The sequence below is a fragment of the Calonectris borealis genome, chromosome 4 (genome assembly GCF_964195595.1).
Source record: "Calonectris borealis chromosome 4, bCalBor7.hap1.2, whole genome shotgun sequence".
Taxonomy (NCBI): Eukaryota; Metazoa; Chordata; class Aves; order Procellariiformes; family Procellariidae; genus Calonectris; species Calonectris borealis.
In genome coordinates, this window is record NC_134315.1 from 60454132 (window position 1) to 60480649 (window position 26518).

Below are 26518 nucleotides of genomic sequence, written 5' to 3' on the forward strand. Positions count from 1 at the left end.
TGCCGAGCAGGACAGGGCTTTGATATTTTTGGGGCAGGGCTACAAGCATCAGTGCAATGCGTCCATCGCAAAACCTTATTCCTAATCTCTCAGTTTTGACTGAGACAGCCTGGCACATTCCACCAGCTAGCAGAAGTCTCTGAAATATTAAGCGTCTGGCCGTATTAAACAGGTAACATACATAAAGCGAGCGTGCAATGTTTAGCACACCGCTCTGCCTGCTGCCCGCCGCAATCTCGTGCCCTCGGCGCTCACGAGGAAAAGCTCAGCTGACGTTGCAGCGGAAACGCACCGTGCAAGCCATGGAAAAAGCCTTTGTGAGGAGACTGCTGTGGCCTTTTGAGGGGCTCCGCGTGTTTGCAAAGAGCCTGGCGAAGCTAAGGGCTACCTAATGTGGTTTTGTTTCTTGCTGCCATGAGCTATAAAGGGGAGCCGAGAGATGGCTGCGGCCGCCCGGCGCTACGCCCCGGTCCCGAAGCGTGATGCAGCACGGGCTGTATCCGCAGGGCCAGCTGCTATTCACAGACACCCCCACCAAGGGCATGAACCTCTACACCAGGCCACAGACTCGCAACCTAAAAAGCTGCTCTTTTTTTATGCACGCACACAACGCAAGTCACTACCTGCTTATGCCAGAAGCTCTACAGATCTCACTACTTTGTGAATGGCACAGATGGCAGTCAGAGGACAACTTCCTTAGCTTGAACTTTTTCTGCCTCTTGAATGCTTAAATATGTGGCTTTTATACCAGAGTTCACATGATTTTGATGACTAATTTCTTAAGTTGTTAGGTTTTTAATGCAATAGACGAACATTTCCTCGTCCTTTATGCAACTTGAGTAATTTTAAATTCAAAGCTGAGTCCGATCAAAATTATCATCTGCTTTTATTGCTGACATTTATTTACATCAGACATAAAGAATGATGAAGCTGAGGTTACAGGTGGTGTTATTTATAGCAAAAGAATTAATCCCTCATCTATTTAAGTTCCCTGTATAACTGCTAATATAGTGTCCCCTATTTTAGGTCATTGTCATGCGCTGCACTCCCCCATTTTAGCAAGTTGAATGGTGTGAGAGAAATGAAAAGAGCAGATAAAAGTGTTCTGTTTTCCAGTTCATGCTGGGCGGCAGGCAAATCGTCTTCTGCACTGGAGATATAGGGACTGATGTTACCTCAAAGCTGCCACTTTTGACTGAGGTCACTAAAACCCATCGATTCAGGTTTCTTGAGAATCTAGGAAATATGCAGATGCCCATCTTCTAATGTCTGATGTGCTAGAAAACCAAAGCTTAAAATTTCACAACTACAAATACCGATTAGAGTATCTCCAAGGGAGGATTGTTCTGTTTAAAAAACAGTCAGAATGGCTATCGTGAGGCTAAGTCAATGCCAACAAATTGGTACTAATACAGAAGCAATCTCAATGTACCATCCTTTAATCAAACAGAATATACAACATTAATTATCACGTAGCACCTTCTAAGCCTCAAATACTTGTCGAATTACTTCTCTGAGCTTTCAGAACTGCTAAAAGCAAGTACAGTTCCAACAGCTATAAAAAAAAATGACTGGTCTCCTGTCCAAAAAAAGCAAGCCACAAACTTTCAACTCTGGAAATGCCAGCACTCAAATGGGAGGCTAGAACACAGCCTTCATACCGAGCACTCATTATAATAGCAAGATTTCTTTACCTTGTTTAAAATGAAGAATCTAATCAGCACAAAGAGGACTCCAGACATCAAGCCAGATAACAGCGGGGAAATAAACCAAGAGGCAACTGTGTTGAAGAAAAAAAAGAATGAAACATGAAATAAACAGTATTCTTGCATAATAGTTAAGTAAGTAAGTAGTTAATGAGCAATAAATTTAAAACAGTTCTTGTACAACCGGAATGAATGTTCCGTACGTTTACTTACAACTGGTGCAAGTCAATGTCCACTGACACCCATGAAAGTCAAAGTAATCCTAGGCACTATGAGAAACATCAGCCAAAGCATTTCCCAATAATTTTGCAAGTTTAGCAATCAAATTCATCAGGAAAGTTTCTTGTAGTTTGATGCAGAGTGGACCAAGAAAGCCCTCTAATTTCCAAATCACCATGACCACAAATGTTGCAAGCAAGTGGAAAGCAACTGCATCTAGCAGGATGCCATGCTGCTCGCCGGGTAAAAGTCTCAATTTCCAAAATGCCAAAGAAGCATCAACTGTAATGAATAACGCGCGTTCATTTTTTGCAGGCCAGATTTGGAAGTGTCCAGGACTGATTTAACTGAAGTAGGTGGCAAAACTCCCACTGATTTCAATAAAACCGGATTAGGGCAGCGCTCTGGAAATCTCATCCAGAGTGATTTATTGTTTGAGGCATGGTTAACAGATTGATTCTGCTGTCATTGCAAACTCTTTTCTACTTTTGACAGAATTAAAAAAAATACGCATTGCTCCAACTTCTCTAAAGCTCAATTGTATTTCCATGCCTTCAGCATCAAATCCTTTTAATACAGGGTTTAGGCTGCGACTTGGGTTACACGGCTTCCAAAACAATAATGAAAACTGCTTCACAGCCCTGCTTGGCTGCGCTGATCTTGGCAGTGGGAGGCTGTGAGTTAAACATGTGCTGTATATGCCCAGCTTTCACCTCCCTGAAGCTGGTGGGTGGGGAAACATGACTGTGGGCATTCACATGATGGCTAGCATTGTTGAGAGCAAGAACGAGGTGGTATGAGCTGCCACCAAAAGAATTAGAAGAGGAGGAATGTCACCTTGAAGCATGTCTCTGAGGGACAATGTCTCCTCAGCTTACCGCTGGGGAAGTGCAACTTGCATCTTACCCCTTTCTCCACTGGAGACACACTGCAGCCCTTAATGAACATGGCATCAGTGCATCTTCTGAATGACAGGACTGGGGTGGAAAATAATTTAAGGAGGAAGTGCTATCAGCACAAACCAGATTTCTGGGAATGTTTTTTGCAGGCAATGCACGCTATTTCACATACCCTCATGCATCAAAGTAAACAGCACTTACCAATCTTGACAAGCTGCATCCACTGGACTCCCTGCGTGCCAATTGCCACCAGAGAAAATCCAATCGTAGCACCTACGATGCAATGGGTCCCCGATATTGGGAGTTTCAAAAACGATGCAATCAGCTGCCAAACAGCAGAACCTAGGAAAAAAACCAACCATATGGTATAAACAACAACAGTAACAATAATGTCACACAGAAAATTCTTCGCCATGTACCCACATTCTTTTACGAGCACTGCCTACACTCCACATGCACAACAGAGATCTCCTAAAGAGAGTTTTGTTCCTGTTCTGTCTCTAAAAGCAGATACTAAGACAGTTTAATAGCAGCTTTGAAAGCTGCATCTTACTTATTACTTTTTATTACTAACAGCTCTTTACACTGCACAAGAGTTCTGCTTTTTGTTTTTGAAGGCTTTCAGTATTTACAGCCTGTCTGATTAAATACACAAACTGCTCCCAGTCTGCATCAAGCTTACAAAACCTCATTCTTGAGAGCTGGACCTGGAAGCCTCTCAGTGATCGGTGTGAGGAGGCATCCACCTTTTCACTAATGAACTACCCATGGTCCTAAATTCAGATGCTACCAGAAAAAGGCTCAAATTGTGGGGCAGGGAGTTTTTATGCCTCTTCTCAGTGACGCGCGGCCGTCTGGAGTCCTCTGTAGGAAAAATGGACTTAGGAGGGAATAAGGACTCTCTCACTGTCTTCATTTGCAGCTCATTGCAGCACTGGAGAAATTCAGAACTGCAGAAAAGGCTTATCTTAGTCATGGAGTAGGCAAAGATACCCTTGGCATAAGGAAATAAGATCCCCTAACTAACGAAGGGATGGTGGCTAACGGTCTATAAGTAAATGCAATGTCTGGTGTCCCAACAGACGTCCCAAGGAAGGATGTTTGCCAAGAGTGCAAAAAAAAAAAAAAAGACCCCAAGCACCAGAGAGAATGCCTTGTATTTGTTTTCAGTCCCAACTTTCGGTAGTTAGATCAGACCACAGTTGGCCGCCAAGCCCTCGAGCACGCGGCTCCATGCTCCAACTCATTTTCACACTGCAGGGATGCAGGTTCCCTGCTCCTCTTGCAGTGGCGCTAACCTCAGGACACCAACAGCATTTTGGCAGTGAAACAAGTTTCTGTGGATCTCGCCTAATGTTAGAGAATTCTTAGAAAGATCTCTTCTTCATCTTAAGAGTTCATGGCCTTATGACTAAATCTTCATGTGTTAAGAGGCCCCAATGGCAGCAATCAAACTGCCATGAGAGATCCCGTATTTTCTGGCTCGTGCCACGTCTCTTAACAGACCTGCAGCAGACACAGGTGATAAAGCAAGGTCGCTGAACATACGCTGTTACTCAAAATCTCAGCCTCCTCAATTCCAACAGGAGAGGATGGTTTGAAGGTCTTGAAACGGAGCCATCTGGTGATTTGCTGGCATCATACATGGCTACGTTTGGAAGTCAACCAGTTTGTAAAACTGATCTCTCCTGGGGTACTATCCCAAAACAACTGGTACTCCTGTTGCTGTTGGAAATTCTAGATCAAACAAGGAACACCTGCTCTTTAATTTTTTGGCTTCTCTTCCCCTGTACTAAAATAAAAATAAATACACTTTGAAACCTTTGACATGGACTTAGAGACCAGCAAGTGGAAGTGAGGTGAAAGAGAAAACAGATGGTAACATCTGTAAAGAGCCAAATAAACAGATAAGCCAGCCATAGATATGTAATTACAAAATACTCAGTCTAAAAAATAGGGAAAATGCAACCAAGCCACAGATGCACTGCAAACGTGTAGTGAGGGCTGGGTTTTTTGTTGGGGCGGAAATAGAGGGAGTATGGCACTATTTCTTATTTAATCAACTTCACCTTGAAAACAAACAGGAGAGCAAGAGGGAAAGTGGTGGAGGACTGATGGATGGTCTGAGAAGGACTATGCATGGTCTAAAGAAGTTTAAAGAAGCACATTAAAGAACAGAAGAAAATCCAAATCAGCCAGAGCAGGACTTTCCTCTGGGGCTTGCAATGCCTTAACTACGTACATCAAAGCTTTAACTCCTTTTTAACATAAAATGCATGTTCCCAACTTTTATCTTTGCAAAACTAACCTAGGAAGCAGGAGGCTCACTAGACCTGACACAGAGTCCCAAATTCAGACTCTTCACACCTGCTGACACCGTGGCTGCACGCCCTTTCCTCCCGGTTGCGATCTCCTAAAGAAAGAGGCTTGGCTGCGGGCTGCCCTGACCAAGAATCACCAGCGCCGGCTTTTGGCTCAGGGTGCGTTTCATGCTCCCCTGCTGCTGAAGGCACCGCATCCATTCTCCTGAGGCGCCGGTGCTGCGTGCCAGCCGCGAGCCCCCGCCGGGTACCATGCCACCTGCAAGACTGGGTTAGTACTTTGCTTTGCTAATCCTGGCTGGGATGTCCTCTCTGTCAGTGGCATCTCCTCGGTTGCACCAGCTGCTGACTTCAGCTCCCACCAGGATCACTAGAACAACACTTGGGCAATTCCTGACAATAACCTGACAATTAGTTAATGCTAGGGAGGTACTACAATTTACTCCCAAGAGCAACAGTCTCTAACTTCCCAACTTCCTATCAAACAACATTTAATACGCTAAAATTATTACAAAATGTTACATTTTAAAATTTTAATCCCATTGCTCCCTGCTTCCTTTTCTCTTAGGAGAGAAGGTTGCCCTGAAAATCACCATCTGCTGTTCGCTGCGAGCATCAAAGGATCTTCCACCAACATCTGGAAAGAGGATACAGCGACTTTTGGTCTCTCCCAGACTGTTGACTCATTTAAGCCTCATTGAAATTCAGAAGCTAAGTCCATTTGCAAAAACATGATCATGAGGCATGAGAGAACAGGGGGGAAAATGCAGAGCAAAAACAGAAGGAGGAAAAGAAAACATTCAGGAAGGCTCAGAGAAAACACAGAAAAAAAATCGTACATCCAGAGAAAAGCTGGAGATGGATTTGAGGGGGAAAAAAGTGAAATCTGCAAGTTTGTAACTTGTGATTAATTCTGAGATTTAAAACGTGGAATTTCTTCTTAATGCCCTTACTGGAGGAAGGGAATGCAACTGGTCATGAAGTTCACACAGGCTTATGTAAATACGCATGCAAATGAGTTGTTTTCTTTGAGCTTCTGGCCAGTTGCCTCTGCAGGGGGCATCTGAGACTTAAAACTTTGCCCGGCCAGGATCAGGATGCCAGAAGTAGATACAGAAAAGGAACAGGACCCTTCCTTCCGTGGGGACCATGAGTATCAAGAGCGTGCAGGTCAGAAGATGCAGGTCACTTATATTTCAGACAGCGTACGCTGCTCCTAGGCATACGCCCGTGGGAAATGATGGAGCTATCTCAGGAAGCTGAAGGCTAAATCCTGCAAGTAGAGTGGTACTAGGAAGCCACCCTACAGCTTGAGGGAAAGACCAGAAATCTGCAGCTGACCTTGCAAGCCATCAGAAAAGAGGAACTGATGGGGGGTACCCAAGAGCATTTGATGTGGTTTAAGTTGGCAACCTCACAGACGGAGCGTTTGGGGAAGCGGCTGCGGTCCCAGCAGCGATTTCTTGCTAACCAACACCTCTTCCCCTTGGGCAGGGGAAGGTGGCCAAAATTCAGAAGGCTCAGGAGCAGTGAAAGCCCAAGGGAACCACCTTGCCGCTCTCAAGCACACAAAGCTACCTCAGACAAGTCCAGAAACTGGCACTCAATGTCCATCATCATCCATTAAAAATTGATCCCATTTCCCCAAAGAATTGGGAAAATAACTGCATGTAGTTGACCTCTGCATGGATTCACCTCTCATGTGCAGGTCCTGTCTGAAAACTGTGGGGAGGTTTGAGGGGGTAGGTGGAAATAATATTTAGGTTAGGTTTAAGGAGGTTTAAGGAAGAAAATCTTTGAGTGGAGCATCCCTTTCAAACAGAGGATGCTGCGATGCTCATATAAATCACGTTGCCCTGTCGTGGGATGCCTCGGACCTGCCAGACTGAAGAAGCGGTGGTGGGATGGGCAGGCTGGCCCCTTGCCTGGGCTGCCTCTCCCCCAGTGAAAGGGTTTCCTTCCTGCTGCCTCCTGCCCTTTAAAAGCAGGTTTGCTATTGATCCTTGAGGGAGCTCTCCAAAAGCTCACAAAGCTTCTTGCATATAAACAAAGAGTAAATACCGTGGCTTAATGTTACTTACCTCAGAATATGCTATTTGTTCTAAACGGAGATTAATTTAACTGCAAACAAAAGCACGCGGAGCAGACTCTAACGTACGCTGAACTGCTGTCGGTTTGAATCAGAAAAATTAAAAAGTCCTTAAATGTGACCATCTATCTTTACTGCTCCTTCAGTTTTGCCATGGGCAAGGGTGACGTGTATGATTAACTGCAATCACTCGGCTAGACAATCAGTTTAAGCAAATATGTTTGGATTTTCTGTAATTTTTTAAAACGAGTTAGGTAATTCCTTCTCGTACGTATTCACTGCAAACTGCTATTTTTGCAGGATTTTCTGTACAGTCACAAATGCTATGCTTACATATCTTCCATTTACCTTCATAAAAATCTCCAAAATAATTTTTTCAGTACCCTAGGAATACATATATATGATCTATTATGTTAAACATTTTTTTCTTCTATTAGTTTCAATGGTTTCAATGAACCATTGAAAAATGTAAATTATTAGAAGCATTCAAAAAACATAGGAGATTAAAAAAGCAATACAGGCCCCTGCATTCACACAAAACCAGATGTGCAAGTCCAGAAGATGGGAAGACTTAATTAACAATATTCACAACGAACAGGATAACAAATACACAATGAACGTCACTTGGAATAGGAAAGTATTACTTACCAACCATTGCACTCACTTCTCCTGCCATCAGCAGTCGGGCAGTGCTGTTGTACAGGTTGACATCAATGATACCTTTCCGAATTGTTTCTCCTACTTTTGCTCCCAGTAATACAGAGCCAGTGGTTTCAAAAACTGAAGCCAAAATGCAAGCCTGGCGTAAAGTAACGACACCAGAGCCCACAGCCGTTCCGAAAGAATTGGCAACATCATTTGCACCAACCGAAAAGGCTAAAATAAAAGCAATGATAAAACCCACAATGACCATCCACAGGGACTGATCCATTGCCATCTTTCCCCAAACCGTTGATTAGCTTCCCCTTTGCAAATAGTTAATAGTCAAGGCTGGAGGGCACCGTAACGGATTTGGAAAGCAGATTTCTTGTAAACAATGAGTTCTCTCTGGAAAGTGCTGGGTAGTGTTAGAATGTGAAGAAACTGCTAACTGCTGATTTTCAAACTACTATAAATACTGTTCATTTGGCTGCCTTCGGTCAGCAGTGAAACACATTCCATATTTTGCTCCCAAACCGGTACAACTGCGATGTTCTGTCCTGCAACAGAAAAAAAAAAAAGAAAGAAAAGAAAAGAAAATTAAAAAAACCAAAAACCCAACCACAAAAGAAAAAAAGGGAATACTCAGCGGAGCCCATAACAATGTGCGGTTTCAGAAGTAAACAGATGATTTAAACCCACTAATGGGGTCCTACCTCGGCATGTGACTGTTCTAATCATAAAGCAATTCAGAAAAGGTTAAAATTAGGTCACCTCCAAAGCAATATGTTTCTTGCAATATCACTGACTGAGAAAATCTTTTGAGCAATTTAAAAGGATTTAGAAAGGTTGGGGGTTTTGTTTGTGTTGAATTTACTGAGCAGTGCAATAAGCCCTCGTCTCTAGAAGGAAGATTTTTCTTGGCTCTTTGCACCCAGTGAATATAAGACATGCAGAATATATAGACCGTACCATACAGCGTGATTCCCAGCTGGTGTATATCACCTAGCTCCACCAACCTCAGCGGAGCTCTCAGCATTTTATCAGCTGCAGCCAGGGATGCATTCCTTTGAAAAATGATTTTATCTATATGTCTGTCTACAAAACGCCACTGAAAATACTCTGAAGAGCATTAATATTAATCTATTGCTGTTTTCACATCCCATGCAGTAAGAATACTGAAACAGCACAATAATCGCAATCTTCCCCTGTATCCCTACAGATCTAGAGAAGTCTATAAAAAAAGTTTAACTAAAAAGTTGAGCTCTCTGCTCTTTCCTATAGATGGTTACCAAATACTAGCAGTTATTATATTCAAACCATTGTTATAGATATCTTTTAGTATTTCTTTTGATAGTTTCAGTTTTATGATCGCCTTTTGAATTACATCTTAATTAGTTCTTAATTAGTCTAATCTGAAAAAAGAGTGAGCTCTTTCAAACCAAAAAATGGACAGAGAGAAAGGGACTTTAAAAAATAAACCCTTCACCATTCAAAAGACTGCTAAGCAGAGCGGTAAGGCCCACGCTGATGTCAAGACGGTCAAAAGCTAGAAGCAAATTTGCCCAAACCATCTGCCTCTTCTGAGGGCTGCTTCTCTTCTGCTAGCAGCCACCATGAAGATGTCCCATGCCACCCTCTGCTTTCCTATCCATGCTGTTTGGCTCCGGAAAAGTGCCATTTTGGAAGCGGCAAGCGGTTAAATGAACATTTAGCAGCAAATATCCGTCAGCCAACTCCACACGTTTTCAGAAGCATTTCAAGAGATCAGGGGCTATCAGATGAAAAGCCTCGAGCCCACCTCCTGCTCTCTCTCAGTTTCCCCACAGTCGCTTCAGTCTCATACAATATACCCATCCACAAGACCATGCTTAATTTCTTTCGATGACCCCAAAGCAATGTAGGTCCTGCAGTAGCAAGGAGGAAGGGTGTCTGAAACCTCTGAAATAATGGCAAAATTAAAAACTAAAAGAGATTTTGCATATTCCAAAGATGCTGGATCCTTGAGAACAACCGACAGGAAAATACCACATCTGTACGTACGTGTTTCCTAGAAAACCCTTAAGTTGGTGTCAAGGATTGATGCTTTCTCTAAATATACATATTCAGCAGAAAAGATGTCCCTCTCTCTTTCTCCAGGCTCCAAACTGGCTGAACAACAGTTGCTCCAGTCTTTTCCAGACATGGAGCAGACATCAATCCTTGAATGCCTTACACTCTAAAATAACATCTCGGAAGGTCTTAACAGCTAGAACATTTGTATAAGGATTTTTATACTATGAGATAACATGAGAAAATGAAGCACCAATGCATTTTTTATGTTTGAAGACTTGTTGCCTTTTCATAATTCATGAGCACTCACCCATTGAATGGAAAAGGACTTGACAGAGACCGAAAAGGCTAATGATATTTGGAAGAAACAATTAGAGTTAGCACTTCTTTGCCTGTGAAGGAAGACAAAACTCTGTTACATTCACTCGTTAAAAAATTTCTATTACGTATATCAGATTTTTGCTAGGGGATGAAGTGCTGGACTAGGGTCCTTCCTTGATCCTGGAGATTAATGATTAAATTCTTCATCCTGCATGGATTTACACGATACTTTTGCCAAGTTAGCCTTGGTGCCCCAGTTTCCTCTCCTGAAAATGGGCAAAGCTGACTGAGATCCACGCATGCATCCGCAGACGCAGTGATTATATGAGACCCGTTTCCTTCGGACCCGTGAGATGAAAGCACGCCCTTATTCCCAACAGAGATCTGTCTTTTCTCCACTTATCAACCAACCTATCAATTTACTGCGGTGACCCAATTTCTGGGATATGGAAGAGCAGGGGGATTGTGACATTCCCCCACCGCAACGGAGTTCACGGGACGTTTGCCAAACCTGGCTCCTCCAGCCACAGTGAGTTCCTGCAGCTTCCAAAATAAACCACTAAGTCACAAGGTTGCCTTTATTAGCTTCCCTGGGAGAGCAGGGAGAAGAACTCCAGATGGTCCCAAAGAAATTAAGTCTTCAAGTGTGCGTATGTGTGTTCCTAAAACTCCTTGTGAAGGCCAAAGAGTCTCCCAGAGTCTGTCGGTGGGGCTCTTGGCAAAGGGCTCAGAGAGGCAGCTACATAATCTCCCTCCCCATGAAGTGGGATATGCGGCCTCGGGAGAAAAGGATGTCTTAAGTAAGAAGTCACCCCTCCTGCCAATTTATGCAAGGTGACAGTTCGAAATAGAGCTTCCTCCAAAACTTGGGAGGCTCGACTTGACATCCACTGCATTTGCACAAGTGACAGAGCACAGCAACGGCCAAGCCTTGTCTTTAACAAGATGAAAATCAAAAGGAAAAGAGGAAAGGGAATAAACACACGTTCAAAAATTAACATGCAGGCAGCATTCGAATGGCTAGGTGTTACTACTTTCAACTTAAATAACTGTAAGAGATGTTAAACATTTAAAGAAGGAAACAGAAAGGGAAAAAAAAGGGCACCTCTGCTGAGAAAGTTTTCAGAAATGCAAAATATCCTGCAAAGTAGGCCAGTGACTAAATACAGACTAAATCTTCTAGCATGGTTCTTTCTAGAGCCCAAAATACATCTGGCATGCTCAGACACGCTGAGCTATGCCCCTCATCACCTAATCTAACCCAAGAGCCTGTGGTATTTCATGTTGTTACTGGGACGAAAAAGAAACTGGAAAAAACAGCGTACAGTAGGGAATGATGGCAGATCTTCTGCTCTCTGCGTGACAGCTGGAAGCCACTAGCCTGTCTCTCTCCTGCGCTCATTTGCATTTCATCAACACGCCTCTATGCATGCGAAATGCAATCCAACCTGACCAGCTAGACGCTAGGAAATCCTCCCATTTACCTGTGGGACCGATACCACCTCTCGGCCAAGGCCTCCACAGTCGGGTGCGCTACGCTACTGCAGCAGGCGCTGGGTGGAAAAACTTCGTTTTCCTATTTACACTTGGGATAACTCTTCCTGAACCAGCCCAGCCTGCACGGCAGGGGCCGTGCTGCAAACTCACCCTTGGGCATCAGCCGGGCAGAGGAAGGGTGTTAGCACCGGGGAGCTGCAGGACCTGAAGCTGGAGCGTGCATCTCTGATGGCTATTGGAGCGAAGGGAAATGCATAGAGATGAAATTGCAAGTTGTAAGAAGCTAATTCTGCATTAAGGCAAGATTTTTAGCTAATACAGTTTTCTTACGATCCATAATTAGAGTATCAATTAGAGTATCAGGAGGTCCGAGTTGAAGCTTTTAACTGTTTAAGTGGACTTAGAAACTTGCAGAACTTGCACCTCAGTGAGAAAAATCTGATTTTTGGAAATGCAAAGCACGTCCCTCTGCCTCGCTGGCAGATGATCCAGACACCCCCCTCAGACTTTTTTTTGTTGCTAACTAAACGTCATGTTATAACTCTGTTAACACAAAGTGCTATTTCTTCCCTAAGGGAGAGATGAAAACAAAACCTAGGTAAGGAAGCACCTTGATTCATGCAGAACGACAAGTGAATCCTCAGGAAAAAGTCAGGATCTCCTGGTAATCACAAGATCATTTTAGGACATGTTTATATACAGACATTTACTAAGACAGCTCTTCTGGAAACTATTCACAGTACACTCCTAAGCCTAGACAAGTTTTTAGTGAAAAAATAATACAAAATTTGAAAAACAAAAGTTGTCAGTTATTGTTTTTGCCAAACAAATTGCTGCTAAAGAGAACGCAGAATCATCTAACAACAGGGATGAATGGTTAAATAAAAGCTCGGGACGAAGTTCAAAGTCTAGGGAAGCAATCAGAGTGAGTTACCCACCAGCAATCCAACTGTGTGACATAAAGGACACAAACAGAGACTCCATAAACGTCCTTTAACCTTCTCTTTGCAGAAAATTAGGGAAGAACCTACTGCACTTCTGAAACATTGAAAGGTATATAAATCATCCTGTATGCAGCTCATACCATATATAAACCATGCTGTATGCAGCTCTTCTGCTCTCATAAGTTGCCCCGTGCTGCAGTTGAAAACTTTCTCCTACTCCGACGGGATAGAGATTCTGCGAGGTCCTGGTTTTAACTGTTTTGTTGTTGTCCAAGTATGAGCAAAAATCAAAAGACAGCAGCTAGCATTTCTCAAGATGATAATAAAACTCTTACAAGTACTCCACTTTGCATTATGACAAGACAGACAGGGGAGGACGATTTCTTTTCCCCTGCAGTGTTGAAAACAGCAGACGTTTCATGATAGACAGTGGCATTGAATTTGTACTGACAGGCAGGTTCACTTCTAGTTACCAGTGGCTGAAAAGTCTGTCTAAAATGCTTACCAGACAGCAGCTTCTAGGAGGTTAGTCTATACTTCTCTAATTTCTGTATGTTGTTCTTTATATAAAACCCACCTATGTATATAAACTCATACCAGATCTGGCATTCCAGTCTATCGGTACTAAACACAGCACTGCATAGAAACCAAGCCTGATTTATAACCAAAGCTACTAACATCGTTCACATCAACAGTCCTTATCGTTTCCAGTTCGTGCTCGGGCCATAAGGCTCGCAAATTAACTACTTTAAATTACTAATACTACACTCATGATATGAAAGATGGTATTAATTCAAGTGGTTCAAGACTAAGAACATCCCTATATGGCTCTAAATTACATGCACAGGACTTGTCAGAAGGCCAAGCATGATGCAAGTTTAATGCTGCAGTACACAAAAAGCACCCTTGACTTAGTTAAAAAAAAAAAATAAATCAATTACCGCATCTGCAGAAGCAGTTTTTGTATCAATCAGTTCCTATTTTAACACATTTGCAATGTGTTTAAGCATACTTCACGCTACTACTTGATATGGAAACAAGAGTGAAGTTGATAGCTTTCCAAGGACTCCCATCCAGTTTAACATTGCAGAGAGGGACTGTCACCGCCAGCTCCCAAAACTTCCAGAGGATGCTTCCTTTTCTTAGTCCCTATCAACCTCCGTTCCCACCACTGAAAGGTCAAAAATGCATATAAAATATTTAGCATGAGATTCTGTTGCTGAAAACATTCACTAAAAACACGGACAGCAGTCACATTTAAACAGCAATTCTACAAACAAGTAAGATAGGTAAAGTATCAACAAGTCCTTGTTGTGCATTTCCTGATAAATATCTTTTCCTCTAACTAAAGGACAATTTGATCCTTCAGTAACTGAACAGTCTTTCTAACAAGCAAGTGTTTTTATGACTCGACATGACAGGTTTTTAAGATCCATTCCGAGAAAACAAGTGTTCATGGTTATGGAAAACATGTTTTATAAAAGAAAACCACGCTGAGAAATCTTTCAAACTCACCCAGTATTTAAAAGTTGTTTCAAAAGAAAAAGAAGCTAAGTTCTTCCAGCGTCTTGCCCTCCTGATTATAAATACAGGCTGAAGTCTAAAATAGGCATCCTATCACTCAGCACAGTCACATATGAACATGCAAACTTCCAGAGGTAGAAAGAGGGCTGTAACTTACACCAGGCAATCCGGGGATAGAATTCACTCCGGTGGAGGAGAACACACAAGACAACACCGAGAAGCATCAATGTGAGTCCAGAGCCTTACTCAGTAGGTGAAAATCTGCCTCCTCTTAAGCAAAGAATTCTGCTGGGGGTGGGCACTGATAAAACACAACACTGCGTCACGACTGCACTAGGGAGACAAACCAATCCAATGAAGCTCATATTAAAAGCAACAAAACGTTCCCTTTTTTTTTTCCCCCCAAGCATAGGCATAGATGAGAAAGGAAATCTCATTTTTGACTGCCAGCTGGGCATTTTGGTGCAATCAGGTAATCTCTGAGGAGCCCAAGGTCTTCTGTTTGCAAGCACACTTAAACGCACGCTTAATTCAAGTGCATGTGACGGTAGGGTACGTACATCCAATTCGGGAAAGATGTTGCATGCTTGTTACTTTATCCATGTCAGTAGAGGTCTCACAGGCTACACAGACTGCAGAAAGTTAAAGATGTGCACGAGTTTTGACTGGATCGATGCCTAAGCAAGCAACTTCGCTTTCAACAGTTCAACCTAAATTACCCAATCCAAATTCCTTCAACCACTTTCCTTTAAGTGGGAAACATTTTTGCATGTATGTCAAGGCAATGTTTGCCTAAAAGCACCCGGCTTAGCTTTATATAAAATATTTGCTTTAATACTATATAATGCAATTAAGCCATTTTATTCAGCAAAAAGGAATGTAAATCAAAACTGCGTTGTTGTCACAGTTTAAAAATCTGACAGACACAAATTTATTTGGAGATGTTTCTGGTTTATAAATAAATGATGTTTTAAATTTAACTGTTAGGTTTTACTCCATTCTGAGTCACTCAAAGCCATGGCATCATATTCCAACACAACAAACTTATATCGGTAAATTTTCTGCGTCCTGAACACTTGAGAAAAACCAAATCATCGATTTAGATTTGAAAACACAGGCTCGGAAACATAATTCTTACCTCATCTATTTTTTCAAGTTTGAATAAAGGATATTTCTTAACAAGGAGGCAAAAGTTTTCTAAATTGGTTAAATTCAGCTGCAGATGATATTCAGGGATAACATGGTAAATCTGAAAAGTGATTTACATTTCTTAAGAAAACTCACATGGATTAGTAAGCCTACATCATCTTTTAAAAAGAATTAGGGCAAAACTCCAGCTAGAAATCTGCAATGCAGAAATAACATTAAAAATCCCCAATAAAAAAAGAATTATAAGTATCAGGCCACGATTCTTTGTAAGAAATGCTGACTCTTTATTTAAGGTCAATACCCAACTACTACTAAGCTTGCAATATAGCTGCTAACTTTGTGAAAAGCTACATCTCTTAAGTCTGGTTACAAAGTCTTTCCTTTTACTTCTGCAATAGCTGGCAAACAGGCTTCCTAGTTTTAGAAAAGTGAAAAAGGTTAATACTTCATCACACTGGTTTTCCCTTAGGTACAAAAGTTCACATATTGTGAACTAATATGTTCACAAGAACAATATTAGTCTTTTCCTGCAGATCTAAACATATCTTAATACTTTTTTTTTTTTTAAGTAGCATCAATCAATTGAAGTGAGAGCGATCATAATTGTAAACATGAAGTCAGCCTGTATTTATAGGTCTGGATTCCAAAGTTTTAAGGAAGTGAATAAACAAACACAGAAACTTTCCTGGAGACTTATTTAACTTTATAAAGTAAAAAAAAGAACGCAAAATATTATTTCATGTTCTCTTTGTAGCTGACAAGTTGTTGATGTCTGCCTTGGAAAAGCTCAAACCCGAACGGTCTCAGTAAGCGCTAAACCCACCCTGGTTCTCCTTAAAGGTCAATTCACCCAGCCTAGAGTAACCACCACCCAGCGTGCAGATGTAGGTAAAAAGATTGTCGAAAGGACACGTTATTTGGGAGGTATCTACATCGATTTCAAAAGCCAGAAGTTGCCAGCCCGACCTGTGGGAATCATCTCGGACCCAGGAGAACAACAAACTGGAACCATTTGAGTGCCGCTTCCCACGAGCCAGCCTGACCACAGCGGTGGTTTCTTGTTGACCTAAGCTTCAGAGCTCGGTCTACACACGAAGCAAAGGGTATAATAAACAGCACAGAGAAAAGGAAATATCTTCAAAGTTTTTGTTCTGCTAAATCAGCATTGTGGACCTCAGGCATGGGAAAATTCAAGCCAAGATAGGTTGACCATTACAAAGAGTTACAATTTGGGATACCACTAAAGAAGCGGGCAAAGGAAAATTTATACGACCACAAAATAAATAATGAGGATCGGCTTTTGGCAACGGCAGCACCAGTTTGGTTCCCATCAAATCAAATATTTGTAGAAATGATAAATATTATATATTACAATCTCAATCAGATATCATAAATTTTTTTAAACTGTAATTTATTCTGGTAAAGCCACAAGTGAGAGATCCCTGTTTGATTCAACAAACCCACACTAGGCAAATTTATATTCTGGTTTAAATAATGTAATAGGACATGCCAATTTAAATAATTAATTTTAAACCCCCTTTGTTTTACATTTCCGCATCAGCTATTTTCTGAAAGATGCCCAGATTCTCATTTACCAGTAACCACTAAAACAATGTTAATTTGCAACTTAATGCAACTTTTATATCAAATGTATCTGGCCTTTTTGCCATTCAGATGGTAAGGCTACATATTTAAGTGATTATACTTATTTTAAAATACATACATTTTGAGTAGAAAATAATGGGGGATGATTATAATTTTCTAACATGAAAACCTGCAAGAATTGGAACCTGAATACCTGTAAACTGCATTTGGTCAGAAACAGAAATATAATAAAAACATCCGAAAGCTGCAGGATGTTGTTCCAGTTACGTTGTGCCAACTTAAATAAGGTTACTGACCAGTAACGGGAGCTTTCGGGCTTTCACATATCTGCTGGTACTCTAAAATTGGGAGCCATAAGCAGCTGGAACTGGGGACTTTTTGTTTCCCTTATCACTATTTGTGCCCCTGACCCTGCCTGGGAACCCTTATTTCCCCTCAATCTACAAACAAAGAAAATAAAATTAATGAGGAGGAATGAAAATGGGTGGTACATGACTGCACAGATGTCACATAGTATCTCAAAGAAACCCAGCTCTTGCAATACCCTTCCGTCTGGTTTTGAAGGCCCCCGTGACCATCTACACCATGGGGGACTTGAAGCAGAACACCACACGCCAATCATCACCTGGCAATCAGCCCTGAGGTCCTTGAGGCTAAGGGAGATTTAACACAGCTCTGCTGAACACAGCACCATTTCTGGGTGCTCTGGTAACTCCACTGTGCCTAACGCATACCAACAAAACTCTGAATATCTGCTCTGCAGATAGCTACAAACGCAGTTCAAGCTGGGAAGAGCCAGCTCCAACCAACAAAAGCACATCTGCTTTTGCATGTTGGGTAGCAAGCTCCAACACATTCTGTTATCTATCAGGATAATCTCCAAATAGAAAGAGATGCGTCTGTGTTTCACTGCAAGAAAAACCATCTCAGGGACTCACTGGAAAGTCTAATGTGGTAGACATAAAAATTAAAAAGTCACTTGGCATTCAGGGATGGAACGACTCCTCTGCTCTGAGGAAGCAAACCATTTGGATGGGCTTGCGTTCTTCCAAACCTCTTTTTCCAGCAAGCCCCCAGGCTCTCAAAGAGGACATCCCACCCCAGCTAGGAGACTTCCACTCCTGATGGTCGAGGTGATTTGGCTGTGCTTGCACAGGCATGCAGGGAGAGCTGCCATGCTACAGAGCGTGACTCCGCTTGAAATCACACTTGTCTATTGAGCGAGCGAGCCCTGGGAAAATTAAAAGGAGGAACCCACAACTGGAATTGCCAGAGGCCCAGGCTGGCACAGAGGATGACACAGGCTCCGGGTGTTGTGTGGCCTGGGAGAGCCAGGCTGGCTCCAACCCCTGCCACAGCACAAGCCCATGCCGAGCCAGGAGTTCAAAGGCAGCAAACCCATTCTGAAGGAGCAAGGCTTTGGCCAGAGCCGATTCAAGCGCTGCCCCAGTTAATGCCAGCAACCAGACTCGTACCACCCGCGACTCTGGCTCATTCACCGGAGACTGACAGTACCATGTCCATGCTAAGCCCAAGGAAAAGGGTGAACTGCTGCTCTGAGCCTCCCTGAGTTTAATCCATCATTTCCCCTCCCCAGCCCCATATCCAAAGAAAGCAATCAGCATGGGCAAAGTATTTCTAAAAGCCCTGGCTACTGCTGACAACTCAAGAAGCATTATCCTGAATTACTAACGAACCTATACTGACTTTACACAGAACATAAAAACTGCCCATGAAACACTCCTGTGGCAATCCAAAAATACACGTTTTGCAAATTCAGAAGCTTATGCAAAGATCCCCTTGGTAAAAAGCCAGAGTGTGGTTGCCAAAAGTCAACAATGTGAATTTTTCAGATAAAGGAAACCTGACCCCTCAAGCCCCAGATTGCCTGCCATTTCCATTTTGGTTTAATAACCGCTGTGGAGTCTTTTCCCGTTGAGCCAGAAGAGATGGCTGGGGCTCCTCCGAGTCCAGCAACGCTCTCTCTTCAAAGGGAGCTGGAGTGAGTGAGTAGCTATCAACATGCCAAACCACACTGGCTGGCTCTCACTGACAACCTCCAAAATCGGTGTGGCCAGCAGGACAGAAGACCAAGCACTGCTGAAATGAGCTAGCTGAATGCCAAAAGGAGGCAAGGACCAGGGGTATAATCAAAGAGAGGAGGGACGATGACACTCAGAGGTGCTGACCAGGGTTATGGGAGAAAGTGGAAGTAGATCAGGCCAATACATTGTGGCAATGGAAAATTTTGCAGTAATAAAGATATAAAGGTGGGAACAGCAATGAAAGCAGTGACCTTGGCTTCATTTCATAGGAATAGGAGCCAAATATTACACCAGGAGGCTGGTGACCGTGCCTAATACTGCCTGGAGACCATGCAAAGAATGATACCTGCCAACTAATAGGCCTGTTTCCCCCCCCAAAGTCCAATAGCTGCTGATCTCTGTTCTTCTAATGGTCCACATCTATCTCCTGTAGCCTTTGCTGCTAGAGACATGAAGAGCATGATGGTGAAGCAAAAACCTTGAGTTCCACCTACAAGGCAGAGTTAATGTGCCAGCTGCTTCACCGCAGGTTGACAATGCTGCTGGAGCAAACAGGTGGCCAACAGACTTGTCACATTGGCTAGGAATTAAGTCATCACCAATGCAACACACCAAAGAATGTTCCATAGTCGGGTACTTGGCTCAGCAAACACCTCCAAGAGAACTTACTAAGGGCATGTGGTCCTGTGAAGCAGGTCAAGAAAAGCCAGGCTTTATCCTCTACAAAGGAAAATGTTACTCTCCACTTCAATGCTTCTCCTGTGTGAGAATTACTGAAAATCATAGGAAAAGTGGACCTACAAACCAGCTTGAAATAGTGGCTTGGTCAAGGTTCTTGTTATCAAGAACTCTCTCCCTCAGAAGAGTTACTGCTCATGGAGAGATGGCTCCATGTTTTATCTGGGCTTTTCCTAGCCTGGGAACAAACAATTATTATTTGTGCTTCAGCGGTCCAGTGCCTACGTCAGGTGGAGCACAGAGTCTTCCCAAAGGGGCAGGATAACAGGGGACACGTTGCCTCCAGTGAACTGACAAGCGTATTCGTCTGCGGCAAGAGCTCAAACAGCTAGAATTTCTCTGCTTGCCTCCCTTGACACAGAGGCTATAAAGAGAAGAGAAAGTCATTAAGGTAGCAGAAGATACTTCTTTGAGTACATGGCACCAGCAAACAGCACCAGTGGCTAGTGTGCCTCATCCTCCAAAAAAGGTGTTCATAGCTAAGCTGTGCTGATGATAGTGATGTGTTACAGCACCCCGACGGCTGCCCAGAGGAAGAAAGATAGTATGGATGCTGCTGAGAGGTCAGGAATAGCAAAGGGGATTCCACAAGGAACCCTCCCTCTTCCCTGCCTTTCTGGAGAAGGGTGAGAATCAGAGCTAGCTGTGCCACGATCCTGCTACGCCCACCACGGCTTGAACAGGGACTTCTCTAGACCTATGCACTTCCCTTGCAGAAAACGACCTACCCGACAATGGGAATGGCACAGCGCTGACACAGATCTCTCCGCTCCATACAAGCGCTGAGAGAAGAGCCACACCACTCCAAGGCAGGGTGCAAATTCCCAGAGAGCTGAAGTATCAGAAAAAATCAAGCAAAAAAGGAGAAGAGAACCTAAAAAAAAAAATAAAATTTAAGTCTACAGCAGCCAGGTATGACAACCATACCACATGAAGAGAGTCCTCTAGAGTACGGAAGCACATGTGGAGCACGTTTCTTGCAAGGCCTGGAAGGGACCGCAGTCTACCTCTGTCATACTGATAAGGAAAAATCATAAAACAAATGAGCAAGTGGATCATCATGTAAAGAACACTGAATACTGAGGAAAAAAGTATATAAAATATTTTTTCCTTTAAAGAAGTAAACAAAGAATCTATAATTAATAAACAACTGGTTGTTTTTGGTCCCCGAGACCTTCAGAAGTCATAGAAGTTGTTTCCTCTTCTATCTCTACTACACATAAATTAAAAAGGGAAAATTAATTATGCCATTTTTTCAACTGTCAATCAGTTCCTCAGCCTTGAATTAACCAGATATTGAATTAAATCAAATGAATAAAATGATGTGAAGAAAACAGTTGCTCTGAAATGGTGGAATACATTACTCCCAAAATGGGCTTAATATTTCAATCAACACTGTCTCCAAGCATTTAACCAATTATCTCCCACAATTTGATTTTGTTTTCTTTAAAACTTCGGCAGACATGAACACCTTTGAATCACTTCATTTAATACAAATAACTACACAGACTACAATAAATTTGGGCTATATTACAAGTTTGTTTCTTTCAAATCCAAAGTACCAGGGTTTTAAAATAAACATAATCCTTTCCAGCTTTAAAAATTTCTCAACCAAGCAAAAAGCATTTTCCATTCTCCACAGTAATCCAGAACATAGACTATACTGTTCACTAATGTACATTCAATCTGGGATACACTGGTGTCACTAATCTAACGTGAAATTCAGGTGTGCAGAAGACCATTCTGTATCTACTTTAAAACACAATCATCAGTTACTGACAAATATATTTAAAATATGGAAAAAATTATGAACTGACCCACAGGCTACTCTGCTAATCCTGGGATTTTATTTTGGCTGGGATTCTCTAGGGTTTATTCAGAAAACATAAAGTAATTGCACAAACTCAGAGGCACAGTTCTCCATCAAGAAAGTCTTCCACAAGAACATGCAAAAACCCACACCAAGAGTGCCTCATGGGCCAATCTAAAGAAGGCAAATACCATGAAAGTAGTAATGCTGGAAGAAACACTAGGTGAACGTAGAGGCAGAGGTAATATGAAGAAAACAGAAATGTGCAGATTTACTTGTTCCAGTCAACAACAGTAACTAAAGTTTATTGATTTCAGTTTTAGCAGCTAAAAATCCATGAAAACATTTTTATATGATACAGACAATACTATCCCATATTCAAATTTCTATCAAAGTAGTAATATAGGCTAGGATTTTCTCACAGTCATTGAGATTTACTTATCAATTAGTACAACAAAACCTATTTTAAAATATAAATATTACTAAGTGCAAATAGTTTTTGTATCCAATTGTAATTTAGCTGTTCAATTATATGGAAATATCTAAGTAAAGAGACTGAAAAAATATAACTGTTAGCTACAAAAATAGCTGGACACATTCTCAGCCACTGTCTCTCAACTGTTCCCTTTATATTCACTGTAAAACTATTTCCAACACACTAATCACATCTATTCAGAAGAAACTAAAATTATATGATTTCAAACTATTTTCATTAGAAAAACAGTCCTTTAACAACTGCTTTTACTCTTCCATCTAATTATATACTCTTAAATGCCAAATAGTCAGTCAGTATGCAAAAATAACCATAGCCTTTTATTAAGGATAAAACACCAGATAAGAGTTCATAAGAAAAATAAAGATGCTCTTTGCCTCTACCAGCAACACTGTGCAATATAGGAAATTACATTTAATTTTAAAATTTTAAATACATGTATGTCAAAGTCTTAGTAACTCCGTATCAGAGACTTACTACAATTAAGTCCATTCACAGCATCATAACTTGCTGGACTGCATGGCTAGTATTTCCTTGGAGATACTTCACGTAACAGCCAAGATGTTCAAAAAACTACCTTTCTAAAAAGCTCTCCCCTAGCTCAATACTAAGTAATCTGCACTTAAAACCCCACAGCCCTGCCAAGAAATCTTACCTATCTGGAATATTTTTGTGACCAACAGTCAAACAAAAAAGACTGAACTGATTAATATTTGATTCTGACATGTGTCTAAGGACAGCATAAGAATAATACATTATAAGGTTACTCAAATTAGCTAGTGAGGGCTAGCACTTTTTTTTTCTTTTACCTATGCACCTGTCACACTTTTTATGCAAAGGCTTTTTATTATATGCAAGCAAAACCCCTCATTTCCTATTTTGTAATGGTCATGGTCTGATCTTCTCCATATTCAATGTACGTTTCTACAAAAAACCAAAATTGATTTCAAGTACAAAGCAGCAGCTATCTAATCCACAAATAAAAACTACAGCGATGTTCTGCTCTTCCTAAAACAAGCTTGAAGCCACGATCATATTAAAGACACAGATGTGAGGGGATTTTTCAACTTCCGAACAGATATGCAAACAAAGTATTATAATCCAGGGGCGCAGATAAATGAATAAGCAAGCAAACTACGTGATGTTTGTGCAGCGTCCTCTCAAATCCTGTAATCCCTTCTAGAAAGTCTGGGTCTACATCTCCCTCTTCTTTACTCATGTTCTTCTCGCATGGCTTGGTCTCAGAAACTTTCCATGCCTGTAACGGAAACTTGAGCCAACTTCTTAAATGTATGATTTCTTCATCTCCACTCATCATCCACTTCTGTTTCTGAGAAGCTCCTCATCATGACACCTGTATCTCAAGAAGCAAAACAGGAAACATCACAGGGATGAAGCAAGGAAAGATGAATAATAATATGCCTCTGTGTCTTTAATAAAATCCCAACTTTCATTCAAGTTCCTTTTAGGAAATAAGAGTTCCTTTCACAAAAGCAAAGTTTTGCCAAACTAGGTATGTAAACATGGCATGCCAAAATTGGGGTAACCAATGAAATCTCCCAATCTGCACCTCCGTTCCTGACATGACAAGCAGGAGAAATCCTGTACTGGCTAGCCTTACATACTGTGGAAAACACCATCGGGTGCCAAGCTTGCAAAACTAGTCTGCAGCAGCCAGCTCAACTAAAAGAAACCGCTGACCCATCTACTAACTTATCCGCTACTGAAAACAGTGCAAGTTATCTTTACCCAGTTTGTCCAAATAAGTAGAGCTCTAGCCCACAACTGACACGAAAAACAAAGATGTAACCCTCTCCTCTACTTTCCCCGCCGCTCCTTAATCTACGCAACTTCCACAGTACGTTTGCATTTTTACACACTTATCAGGTACTGGAGGAGACGCTTCCTCTGCACTACAGCAGTTTAACTACAAGATGACAAAGGCCTAAGGTATTTTCAACGTGTCTTTGTCCCAAGAATCATGTCATGAAGTTTGGGATTGGTGTGGAGGGGACTTGCCTATCTGTTTCTGCCATCCAAAACTTGGGATGAAGCGGGCCCAAAGCCAACAGCAGCAGTATTCAGAAGCTAACAACAAAAAGGCAGAGGGATGACTCATCCGCAAAACGGAGACACAGCCATCTTGCGTCCAAACAAGCAGCCCAAACCATTTGCCTGCCTCACGATTTTGCCCGAACGCTGAACGAGGGGGTGCAGGAGAAATGATTTCTGCAGCCTCCCCAGCCATGAACCCTTCAGGGCAGATAAGCAGGCACCAAAACCATTCTGCCAGCCAGCTCTCCGTGAGACAGAAGCATGAAAGCAATTTTATCTCTCTCTTTTAGGGTTAAGGCCATCTTTAAATAAACATCAGCACCAAAATCTCTTCCTAGCAGAGGCAGAGCAGATCCTACCTCTTATCAGATACCATCTCAAATTCTCAGAATTCCACCTCCCATCTGAAACGCTCCTTTCTTCTGCAAAAGCACTTGACAGCAGCATGCTCCATACACGGGGCACACTTCACTCGGAAAGACAGCATAGTCCTTTGCCAACTCCTCCCAGCAAAGCAACGGGTCGTTTCGGCTCTCTTACACTAGAAACGAGGGACAGCTGTAGGGACAGAGTCCCATCCGAGCACAAAAAGTCTTGGCTTTGGTTCTTGCACATTGCAGTAGAGAAGATAACAGAGCCTTGGACGAGCAAAGCAAGAAACCCTCTGACAATGCTCTGGGTATTGCAGAAACAATAGCTGTTAAGTAACCAGATAGAAACATATTTGCTGTGCAGGGATTATATGTCAAAGAAAAATACATACTCCCTCAATTCTGAGCTCTTGAAGTCGTCCTTACCCTCAAAAGTGCTTAGGAGGCAAACAGTCCTGAAAGCCTGTGCCTCAGTGATCATGCCTGCTATTGAGAAACATGCTATTGCCTACTCAGGAAAGGCAACTATCACAGATTTCAAGAGCTTACAGAGCACAAAAGCCGAGGAAGCCAAACATGTCTCGTCAGCAGGACATACAGAACATGTCCAGATACCATCCAATTATTTTATATCACAGTGATTGTTAATCTTTTATCATGATGATCACTGTACAAAAGAAACAGAAACCACAATTTCACTGTTCCATAACCATCATAACTCCATATTCTCTCTGAGCACCAGAAATTAACTGCGGACAAGTAATTCAATTTATTATTGACCTCCTCACTCGTTAATCAGATGTCCACACTCAGCATATGCACCATACAGATTACAAGACATCCAGGCTGCTCACTGTTGCATGCAGAAAGAGAACTGCAGAAACAGGTTAATAGTTGTCAAAAAGATCTGACGCGGGCTGTCACCTGAAACAACCGAGGAATTTTCAGTTCTCTTTTGAAGAGACAATTTACTGGCAGGCTGGTACTTCTAACTTTGATCTTCATAGCAGCCAACACCAGCAGAAGAATTTTGTAGCTCAGTAACAAAACACAGAAACCTCCTGGACTGTTAACTCAATTACAGTATTTTGGCAAGGAAGCCTTCCCCTTATACCTTGGGGTAAGTCTTAAGATTAAACAGTGCATGTTTTAAAGGCACACACATGCGTCAATTATTTGGTGTAACTGTTCATGCACCTAACTGCTTTGAGAGAAAAAGTATTGCCCAGCAACTTGGCTTGGAAGACTGATATTATTCCTTGTTTCCCAAGAAAACAATGGTTACTTAACCACACCGCTGTCCCATGCACAGAAACGTAAATTATAAGGCCAATTTCAACCTAATCTGATGGAAAAGGACAGAGATTTCACAGCTGCTCAATTCCTACGACAGGCTTGCAGAATAAATAAATGAGGCAGCCCCCTGAGCAACATGCCTGGTTCACAAACACCAGGGAGACATCATGTTTTGATTAAATACACCCAAGAACTATGAGGCAGCGAGAGGCTGCTCAGGCACTGTGCTGTTGGGAAAATCAGGGACCCTAACAGTACTGCTGGGTAATGGAAAGAAAGAAGGGAAGATGTTTAAGGTACCACAGTGCCACCAAAACTGAGAAAGCTGCAGGAAACTTTCATCTTCACTAGTTCAGCTGCTCACAGAGCTACTTTTTAATCTACGGAGCAATGCAGGCACTTCTCAGGATTCATAAAGGCACTTGGTCAACAGTTGTCCTCTTTCGCCAATGAGAAACTGGAAAAGTAGACATACACTGCAGTACAGGTGGCCTCAGAAAACCCTAAAAAAAAAAAAAATATGCTTCTCAAACCCTTTCAACAAGATTTTACCCAGGCGGGGTAAGCTAAGCACTGCCACGACAGGTCAGATTGCTGGTCCATCTGTTTGAGAATCCTGCCTCCTGTGATCGGGACCAGATGCTTCAGAAGGTGGAACAGCTCTGGTAGTGAACAATGATGTAACTCACCCAAAGGGGAAATTCCTTCCTGACCTCATCAATTAGCATGAAGGTTTATATGCTTA

General features: G+C 42.1%; 1 protein-coding gene across 6 annotated transcripts in view; it reads right to left on the reverse strand.

Annotated features, from left to right (window-relative positions):
- SLC20A2 (solute carrier family 20 member 2) overlaps positions 1-26518 on the reverse strand; it is a 58489-nt gene that overhangs the window by 24989 nt on the left and 6982 nt on the right. For all 6 annotated transcript variants that reach the window (XR_012673571.1, XM_075149765.1, XM_075149764.1 and 3 more), the window contains exons 2-4: positions 7883-8433; positions 3026-3166; positions 1695-1780 (exon numbers count right to left, since the gene is read on the reverse strand). Coding sequence is in view for 5 of the 6 variants with exons in the window: in XM_075149765.1 (XP_075005866.1) it covers positions 1695-1780; positions 3026-3166; positions 7883-8171 (516 nt within the window). In the remaining variant the exon portion in view is untranslated. The remainder of the gene's footprint in view (positions 1-1694; positions 1781-3025; positions 3167-7882; positions 8434-26518) is intronic.